The sequence below is a fragment of the Tachyglossus aculeatus genome, chromosome 5 (assembly GCF_015852505.1).
Source record: "Tachyglossus aculeatus isolate mTacAcu1 chromosome 5, mTacAcu1.pri, whole genome shotgun sequence".
NCBI classification, from domain to species: domain Eukaryota; kingdom Metazoa; phylum Chordata; class Mammalia; order Monotremata; family Tachyglossidae; genus Tachyglossus; species Tachyglossus aculeatus.
In genome coordinates, this window is record NC_052070.1 from 38,613,485 (window position 1) to 38,623,206 (window position 9,722).

At 58.6% G+C, this 9,722-nt stretch overlaps 1 protein-coding gene across 1 annotated transcript; it reads right to left on the bottom strand.

The window, feature by feature from the left end:
* Positions 1–4,151: 4,151 nt before the first annotated feature.
* Positions 4,152–5,327, bottom strand: FAM43B (family with sequence similarity 43 member B). Its single transcript, XM_038746890.1, has one exon. The coding sequence runs from the start codon at positions 5,307–5,309 to the stop codon at positions 4,314–4,316; it is 996 nt and encodes a 331-aa protein (XP_038602818.1). The 5' UTR covers positions 5,310–5,327; the 3' UTR covers positions 4,152–4,313.
* Positions 5,328–9,722: the final 4,395 nt, after the last annotated feature.

Genomic DNA, 9,722 nt, shown 5'->3' on the forward strand with positions numbered 1-9,722 from the left:
AAGTGACTCGCCTAAAGTCACACAGCTGACAAGTGGCAGTGCCGGGATTGGAACCCACGACTTCTGACTCCCAAGCCCTGGTTCTTTCCACTGAGCCACGCTGCTTCTCTAAGCACATAGTAAGTTAAGCTCTTATTATGTGCCAGGCACTGTACTAAGTGCTGGGTTGGGCAAATGGAGGTGGACGGTGTAGGAGGAGTACGGCGGCTGTCTTTTATTCGCGGGAGGGTGGGGAAGGGCTCAGAGTGGGAGCTAATTCCTCCAGATCAGTCAGTCCTATTTATTGAGCACTTACTGTAGACAGAACACCGTAGAAAGGGCTTGTGGGAGTACAATATAACAATAAACAGACACACACCCTGCCCACAGGGAGCTTACAGTCTAGAGGGGGAGACAGACATTAATATAAGTAAATTATAGATGTGTACAAAGCTGTAGGGCTGGTGGGAGGGTGTATGAGGGTAGATCAGGTCTACCTTTGTGGGACTGAGCTGCTTGTTGCTGAGAAAGAGGGTGCCCCCCTCTCCTTTCCTGAGGAGCTCTGAGGAAGGGAAGAGTAGGTGGTGTCTCTTGCCCGAGACCAGAGGCTGGACTGTAATAAAACAGGTTTTCTATCCAGCCACTTAAAGTGAAACCTGGCAATCAGACTTTCATTCATTCATTCAATCGTATTTATTGAGCGCTTACTGTGTGCAGAGCACTGTGCTAAGCGCTTGGGAAGTACAAGTTGGCACTTGTACAAGACTTCTCACTGGAAGCGAGAGGACAATAACTGTAGTCTACTCAGGTATCCAACGGCTCCTGATCAATCAATCAATCAATCAATCAATCAATCATATTTATTGAGCGCTTACTGTGTGCAGAGCACTGTACTAAGCGCTTGGGAAGTACAAGTTGGCAACATATAGAGACAGTTGGGAATTGTCCAGGCGTTTAGATTTAGATGGATCCCAGACTGAGCCCCCTTTTTCCTCTCCTCCTTCCCCTCCCCACAACACTTGTATCTATATTTTGTACAGATTTATTACTCTATTTTACTTGTACATATTTACTATCCTATTTATTTTGTTAATGATGTGCATATAGCTTTAATTATTTGTTCTGACGACTTGACATCCATCCACATGTTTTGTTGTCTGTCTCCCCCTTCTAGAGTGTGAGCCCGTTGTTGGGTAGGGACCGTCTCTAGGTGTTGCCAACTTGTACTTCCCAAGCACTTAGTACAGTGCTCTGCACACAGTAAGCGCTCAATAAATACGATTGAATGAATGAATGAATGAATGAATGAATGAATGGACACAGTCCCTGCCCCACATGGGATTCCCAGTCTTAATCCCCATTTTGCAGCTGAGGAGCTGAAGCACAGAGAAGTGAAGCGACTTGCCCAAGTCACACAGAAGACCGGTGGCAGAGCCAGGCTTAGAACCCAGGTCCTTCTGACTCCTACTATCCTCTAGGCCATTTTTGCAGTCATTTCGTGTCAGGGGACTCTCCCAAGATCTTTTAGGATCCTGTCAGCAGGGAGTGAGCAGGAGAACAAGGAGTGGGGATGAAAGGAAGACTGTGAACAGATGGGTGAGTCTTTCTGAGCACGCTCGGGTGACTGCCTCACCCGCAGGGGCCTGTGCTGTCTGGTAGAAGTGACTGACCGGGGACAGAGCTTTGGATCTGGAGAAGAAAATCCTAGTGCTCATGGTGGGCATATCACCAATATCTCCCAGTCTTCTGAATAAGGAAACTTCCCAAGCGCTTAGTACAGTGCTCTGCACACAGTAAGCGCTCAATAAATACGATTGAATGAATGAATGAAGAAGGAAGGAAGCAATAACCTAATAACACATTTTCTCTATGCCCACCTGACACCATTCCAGTACCATCTGCTGAACTGGTTTCCCCTCCATGCCAACACCACCAGAAGTGGGCCTGGAGGAGAACGGACAGCTCGGATTTCTCCTTTTCCCCATTATTATTTCTTCGAGAACTGCAGACCCCAGGAGGACTCATAGCTGCTGGTTTCTGGAGGCTGAGGAGGCTTTTCTGAAAGCCCTGAACATTCTGGGCTCTGGTCCCAGCTAGAAAATAGGATTAAAAAAAAAGTGGATGCGGATTTTTTTTTGAGTATCATTCATTCATTCAATCGTATTTATTGAGCGCTTACTGTGTGTGGAGCACTGTACTAAGCGCTTGGGAAGTACAAGTTGGCAACATATAGAGACAGTCCCTACCCAACAGCGGGCTCACAGTCTAGAAGTATCAGAGAAGGTTTGGGTGGATTTCCATAGTTCCTTGTAATGAGAATGTTTGTCCATGTCTCGTCCCAGTCACTCATGCACACACACACCACCTGTACATCTGTGGAGGACACAGTCAGGGGATTTATACACTTCAAGGCACACATCCTGTCTAAAAACAGTCATGATTTTATAGATAGACATTTATATATACCCTACCATGGAGAAATAGTTATCACCTGGAGACAGCATGCATCCTCTTGTAGAAAACACATCCTTAAACGCAGTACATTGCCCCCCTTCTAGACCAACCCCAGGCCTTTAGATCCAGAAACTCAACATATTTCCTTGAAGTAGGCTCCGGTTGCCAACCTAGTTCCTCCTGAGAAATGCCCCCCAGGGGCTTCGTGACCAGTTAGGACCAGAGTGGATGCTGTTAACGGTCTAGAGTACTAGACGCCCCTTTGTTGATCTCTGTACCCCTCCCCAGCTGAAAACCAGACTTCCTGATATGTTACTGTACGCACACAGGTTTTAGTTGGTTCTCTCTTTGGCCCATCAACCTTGGTGTCAAAGGACTGACAATAAAGCGACTCTCCGGTGTTGAAAAGGTAGATCACGTTTATTTACAATGCTCCATTAGCAATGTTTGGGCTACACATGGCTTTTCCCAGACTCCTGTATATCCTTCTGCAGAGTTCAAGTTCCACCCTGCATCCTGCTCTGAAAGGGGGGGCTTCTTGCCCCCCTCCAACCCAGCAGCAGGCCCAGAATAGTCTTATTTTTGGTTACGGGGTGGGGGGAGTTCTCATTTTTTAGGGAAATGACAGCATCCACCTGCTGCAGGCTACTTTCCGAGCACGAGTTCCGGTCGGTCTATCGTTCCAGGTCAGCATCCGTGGATGGACACCACGTATCTTTCTGCAGAGAGACGGCGGGGGCTGGCTTGAAGGGTAAGGGTTTGGACTGGAGGGTGTTAGGCGCTTAGCCATATAATACAAGGACAAGCCCCAGCTTCTTTGGGAGGCAGAGCTGAGAATAGCGCCCGTGCAAGAACCGAAGACCCGTCGGGGACACCGTGGACCTTGGGACCACCACCTATTTCCAGGGGGTTCAGTCTGCGGCGGCTCCCGTCCAAAGCCATCACCTCAGGCGGAAGGAGCAGTGAGCCGCTCCGTCCCACTGGCTCCCTCCGTGACTTCCAGGGACCGTTCCCTGACGAGACAGCAACTAAATCATATCGATTGAGTGCTTACCCTGTGATGAGCACTGTACCAAGCACCTGGGAGAGTACGAGAGGGTTAGAAGCCACGACCCCTGCCCTTGAGGAGGCCCCTTTCCCAGTCCTTTCTCCCCAGGGCAGAGGGCGGGGAGTGTTGCTCTCCTCTGAAACTTGTGGCATCTCGTAGCTCTGGCAATCTCCCCTCACAGCTCAGCCCCGGGGGGTGGATCCTGAGTGGTGAGGGGAAGGGGAAACCCACGGAAGTTGGCCGAGATGTTGGGGGGCGGGGAGAATCCACTGGAGTTTATGGGCAAGTGCGGAGAAGCCGGGGTGAAACACCTGCCTTAAATCCCTCCACCTGGGAAGCAGCCAAGCCCAGTGGCTAGAGCCCGGGCCTCGGAGTCAGAAGGTGGTGGGTTCTAATCCGGACTCTGCCACTTGTCTGCTGTGTGACCTTGGGCCGGTCACTTCACTTCTCTGGGCCTCAGTTCCCTCCTCTGTAAGACGGGGATGAAGGTTCCCACGAGGGACGGGGAAGGTGTCCAACCCGATTTGCCGGTACCCACCCCAGCGCGTAGCACGGTGCCCGGCACGTAGTAAGGGCTTAACAAACACCATAATTATTATTATTATCATCCGTGGAGTGATGATGAGAGAGATGGGGGGAGAACGAAGGAGCACGGCTGGGGGCTGGGGGGCCGGAGGAGGTATGGGGAGGGCCTGCTGCCCGCGGGCAGGGGGAGAGGATTGGACGGAAAAGGCGGGGAGGGGGTGTCAGCCTGGGATTCCGGCCTTGCAAGGAAGGGATGCCAGTCCTGACGGGTCAGCGTGGCATCTCCACCGCCCCCGGCTCCCCCGGCCTAACGCGCCAGGCAAGCCCGCCGGAGGAGACCGGACTTCCAAGGTCGCGGGTCGGGGGGACCCCTGAGGGTGCAGGTCCTCAGCTCCCTGGCCAAGCTTAGCACCTCGGGCCTCTCCTGGAGAGGTCGCCCATCGCCCTGGTCCCTCTGCCCATCTCCCCCCTGCCCCCCGTCCCCTCCGTCCTCCTCCTGGTCCTCGTCCTCCTCCAGGATGCAGCTGAGCCGGGGAGCCCCTCCGCGCCCACGCTCGGCTGGGGGAGGTCGGTAGGGGCACTTGGAGTTAAGCAGGCGTCGTAGGGGCAGGTGGGGCACGGGGGTGGCAGTGCCCGCGGGCAGGAGCTGGCAGTGCCGGTCCTGGCGCACGTGGCGGGCGTCGTTTTGCCGCTGGACCCGCTTGAAGTCGCTGAAGGCGGCCAGGGCGGCCTGGCGGAGCAGGTGGGCCAGGGCCCGGGCCTGGGGTGCCTTGGGCAGCAGCACGGCGTGGCATCTGAGGACCACGGCCTTGTGGCGGGCCTGATGCCGGTAGACCCAGGCGAAGACCCTGGGGTGGCACCCGTCTGCTGCACAGTAGGTGATGCGGGGCAGCAGGTAGGCATGGGTGGACCGTCGTCCCCCAGGCCTCCCTCCGGCCTGCATGCGGATGCCCTGCGGCCCCAGGGTCAGCCTCATCTTGGTGCCACCAGCTGGGCCGCTGCGGGCCCAGATTTTGGCCACTGCATCATCGGTGCAGCCGTCGCCCTTGGCCTGCAGAGTGACGGCGTTGCCCAAGTAGCAGACGGTGTATGTGGGGTCCTCCGGGGTGAGCTCCACTTTCCGTCGGCGGGTGCGGAAGAGGCGGCCCAGGCGGGCCAGGGGCCAGCCGGGCACCAGGTCCGGGCAGGCCCGCAGGACGGTGGACAGGAGCGAGCCGTAGGCCAGGCCCGGTCGCAGGCTCTTGGCTTGGCATTTGGGTTCATCCTCCACCAGGACGAACTTGCTGCGTCTCCAGGGCAGCATGGCTGCTCCTGGAGGGCGAGGGGGCCAGGGGAACCCCGGGGCAGGGGCTGAGATGGCCCGGTGCCCGGCTGCTCTGGGGGCTGAGATGTCCCGGTGCCCGGCTGCTGTGGGTGTGAGATGTCCCGGTGCCCAGCTGCTCTGGGGGCTGAGATGTCCCTGTGCCTGGCTGCTCTGGGAGCTGAGATGTCCCGGTGCCCAGCTGCTCTGGGGGCTGAGATGTCCTGGTGGCTGTGTTGTCCTGGTGCCCGGCTGCTCTGGGGGCTATGTCCCGGTGCCCGGCTGCTCTGGAGGTTGAGATGTCCCTGTGCCCGGCTGCTCTGGGAGCTGAGATGTACCAGTGACCGGCTGCTCTGGGGGCTGAGATGTCCCTGTGCCCGGCTGCTCTGGGAGCTGAGATGTACCAGTGCCCGGCTGCTCTGAGGGTTGAGATGTCCCGGTGCCCGGCTGCTCTGGGGGCTGAGATGTCCTGGTGGCTGAGATGTCCTGGTGCCCGGCTGCTGCGGGTGTGAGATGTCCCAGTGCCCGACTGTTCTGGGTGTTGAGATGTCTCGGTGCTCAGCTGCTGCGGGTGTGAGATGTCCTGGTGCCCGGCTGCTCTGGGGGCTGAGCTGTCCCAGTGCCTGGCTGCTCTGGGGGCTGAGGTGTCCCGGTGCCCGGCTGCTCTGGAGGCTGAGATGTCCCGGTGCCCGGCTGCTCTGGGAGCTGAGATGTCCCGGTGCCTGGCTGCTCTGGGAGCTGAGATGTCCCGGTGCCTGGCTGCTCTGGGAGCTGAGATGTCCTGGTGGCTATGTCCCGGTGCCCGGCTGCTGTGGGTGTGAGATGTCCCAGTGCCCGACTGTTCTGGGTGTTGAGATGTCTCGGTGCTCAGCTGCTGCGGGTGTGAGATGTCCTGGTGCCCGGCTGCTCTGGGGGCTGAGCTGTCCCAGTGCCTGGCTGCTCTGGGGGCTGAGGTGTCCCGGTGCCCGGCTGCTCTGGAGGCTGAGATGTCCCGGTGCCCGGCTGCTCTGGGAGCTGAGATGTCCCGGTGCCTGGCTGCTCTGGGAGCTGAGATGTCCCGGTGCCTGGCTGCTCTGGGAGCTGAGATGTCCTGGTGGCTATGTCCCGGTGCCCGGCTGCTGTGGGTGTGAGATGTCTCGGTGCCCGACTGCTCTGGGGGCTGAGATGTCTCGGTGCTCAGCTGCTGTGGGTGTGAGATGTCCTGGTGCCCGGCTGCTCTGGGGACTCAGATGTCCCAGTGCCCGGCTGCTCTGGGGGCTGAGTTGTCCTGGTGCCCGGCTACTGCGGGTGTGAGATGTCCTGGTGCCCGGCCGCTCTGGGGACTGAGATGCCCCGGTGCCCGGCCGCTCTGGGGGCTGAGATGTCTTGGTGCCCGGCTGCTCTGAGGGCTGAGATGCCCCTGTACCCGGCTGCTGTGGGTGCTGAGATGTTCCGGTGCCCGGCCGCTCTGGATGTTGAGTTTTCCCGGTACCCGGCTGCTGTGGGTGCTGAGCTACCCCTCTGTCCAGCCTCTGCGGGGGCTGAGATGACTCTGTGCCCGGCTGCTGCGGGGGCTGCGATGGATGCCCCGGTGCCCGGCTGCTGAGATGACTCAATGCCCGATGGCTGCCCGGTGCCCGGCTGCTGTGGGTGCTGAGTTGCCCCTGGCGCTGTGCGGCTGGTCCGGGCCGGGGAGGGGAGGAGGAGGAGGAGGAGGAGGAGGAGGAGGAGGAGGAGGAGGCGGGCCCGGGATGCTGGCAGGCCGGTGCGGTGGGGGGCCCCGGCCAGGAGGGAGCCGGGCCCGAGGTCCGAGCTGCTGGGGAGGGAGAGCTGGGGGCCGGGCTAAGACGGGAACCACCCCCTTCCCGAGCCTGCTCTCTGCATCACAGACAAACCTCTCCCCTCTCCTCCTTCCCTCTCCCCTCTCCTCCTTCCCTCTCCCCTCTCCTCCTTCCCTCTCCCCTCTCCTCCTTCCCTCTCCCCTCTCCTCCTTCCCTCTCCCCTTCCTCCCTCCCTCCCTGCCTCCCTCTCTCTGGGCGACGGCCGGGAAGCCCCAGGGCCCGGGAGCCCCCCATCTTCACCCAAGAGACCCTCCTGGCTTCCCCCCTTGCTCTCTGCTAAGGCCCCATTCTCCAGCTTTTCCTCCCTCCCCCCTCCACGAGATATCCCCCACTCCCATCCCTATCCCTTCTCCTCGTCTCCACCTTTTCCTCCCTCTCCCTCCACGAGATATCCCCCACTCCCATCCCTATCCCTTCTCCTCGTCTCCACCTTTTCCTCCCTCTACCTCCACGAGATATCCCCCACTCCCATCCCTATCCCTTCTCCTCGTCTCCACCATTTCCTCCCTCTCCCTCCCATGAGATATTCCCCACCCCATCCCTATCCCTTCTCCCTATCTCCACCTTTTCTTTCTTCTCCCCCATGAGATATCCCCCACCCCATCCCCCCTCCCCATCTCCAGCTTTTTCTCCCTCCCCCTACGAGATATCCCCCACTCCCATCCCTATCCTTTCTCCCCCATCTCCGCTTTCCCCCCTCTCCCATCCCTATCCCTTTTCCCCACCTCCAGCTTTTCCTCCCTCTCCTACCACGAGATATCCCCCATCCCCATCCCTATCCTTTCTCCCCCATCTCCAGCTTTTATTCCCTCCCCCCACCATGAGATATCCCCCACCCCCATCCCTATCCCTTCTCCCCCACTTCCAGCTTTTCCTCCCTCTCCTCCCACGAGATATCCCCATCCCCATTCTTTCTCCCCCATCTCCAGCTTTTCCCCCACCCCATCCCTAGCCCTTCTCCCCCATCTCCAGCTTTCCCTCTCTCTCCCCCACCACTAGATATCTCCCACTCCCATCCCTATCTCCACCTTTTCCCCCCTCTCCCCCCATGAGCTATCCCTCACCCCAATCCCTATCCCTTCTTCTCATATCCACTTTTCCTCCCTCTTCCCACCGACGAGATATCCCCCACCCCCATCCCTCCTCCCCCATCTCCAGCTTTTCCTCCTTCCCCCCTACGAGATATCCCCCACTCCCATCTCTATTCTTTCTCCCCCATCTCCGCTTTCCCCTCCTCCCTTCCCTAGCCCTTCTCCCCCATCTCCACCTTTTCCTCCCTCTCCTCCCCCACGAGATATCCCCCACCCCATCCCTCCTCCCCCACCATGAGATATCCCCGCCATCCCTATCCCTTCTTCCCCACCTCCAGCTTTTCCTCCCTCTCCCCCCAGGAGATATCCCCCATCCCCATCCCTATCCTTTCTTCCCCATCTCCAACTTTTCCCCCACCCAATTCCTAGCCCTTCTCCCCATCTCCAGCTTTCCCTCCCTCTCCCCCACAACTAGATATCTCCCACTCCCATCCCTATCCCCTCTCCTCCATCTCCAGCTTTCCCTCCCTTTCCCACCACATGATATCCCCACCCCCATCCCTATCCCTTCTCCCCCATCTCCAGCTTCTCCTCCCTCTTCCCGTGAAAGAGATATCCCCCACCCCATCCCTATCCCTTCTCCCCTGTCTCCAACTTTTCCCCCTCTCCCATACCTAACCCTTTTCCCCCATCTCCAGGTTTTCCTCTCCCCCCACCCCACGAGATATCTCCCACCCCCATCCCTTCTCCCCATCTCCACCTTTCCCTCCCTTTCCCCCAACATGATATCCCCCATTCCCATCCCTAGCCCTTCTCCCCCATCTCCAGTTTTTCCTCCCTCTCCCCTCATGAGCTATCTCCCACACCCAACCCAAACCCTTTCTGATGTGCCCGTGCTCCATTAGGCCTCCCTCACCAGGCACCCCCTTCTAAGGCCGGTCTTGCCATCCCTCCCCAATCCCCGTGGGTTTGTGCCAGCTGGGAGGGCAGCTCATCCCACCTCTTCTCTTCTCAGAGCGGACAGTGCGTGGAGGGAAGGGACCATTAACCCAGACTTCCAGTGGCTCTCCCCAGCCTCTGCTTCCCCTTCCATATCCCCCCTTCCCCGCAACGCCCTCCCCTCCCATTCCACCCCAGCAGGAATCAGGGTCCCAGCTGGGGAAAGGGTTGAGCCAGGCTGAGAGGAACGGGCCTCTGGAGGGAGGAATGGGGAAAGGGGGATGCCATGCGGACAGCCCCCCAGGAAGTCCATCCCGGGCCTGAGACATCCTCTGGGTGAAATATCTGAGGAAACCAGTTCCAGCCCCCATCAGCGGGTTTGGGGCTCACTCTAGGGCATGTCCGTCTGGGCCTCCCCGAGTGGATCCCATTCCAGGGTTACCCCAGAATCAACCCAGCATCTCGGAGAACCCTCCAGTTGGTCTCGGGTCTGGCTGGACGCTAGTCTGACCCGGGGCCACCAGCGTCAGCTAGGCCGAAACCCTCCAAGCCTCCGACAGTGCGGGGAGGTGGCGGGTTCCGGGGCATTCTCCACAAGCCCATCAACAGCATCCATCTTATTGGGT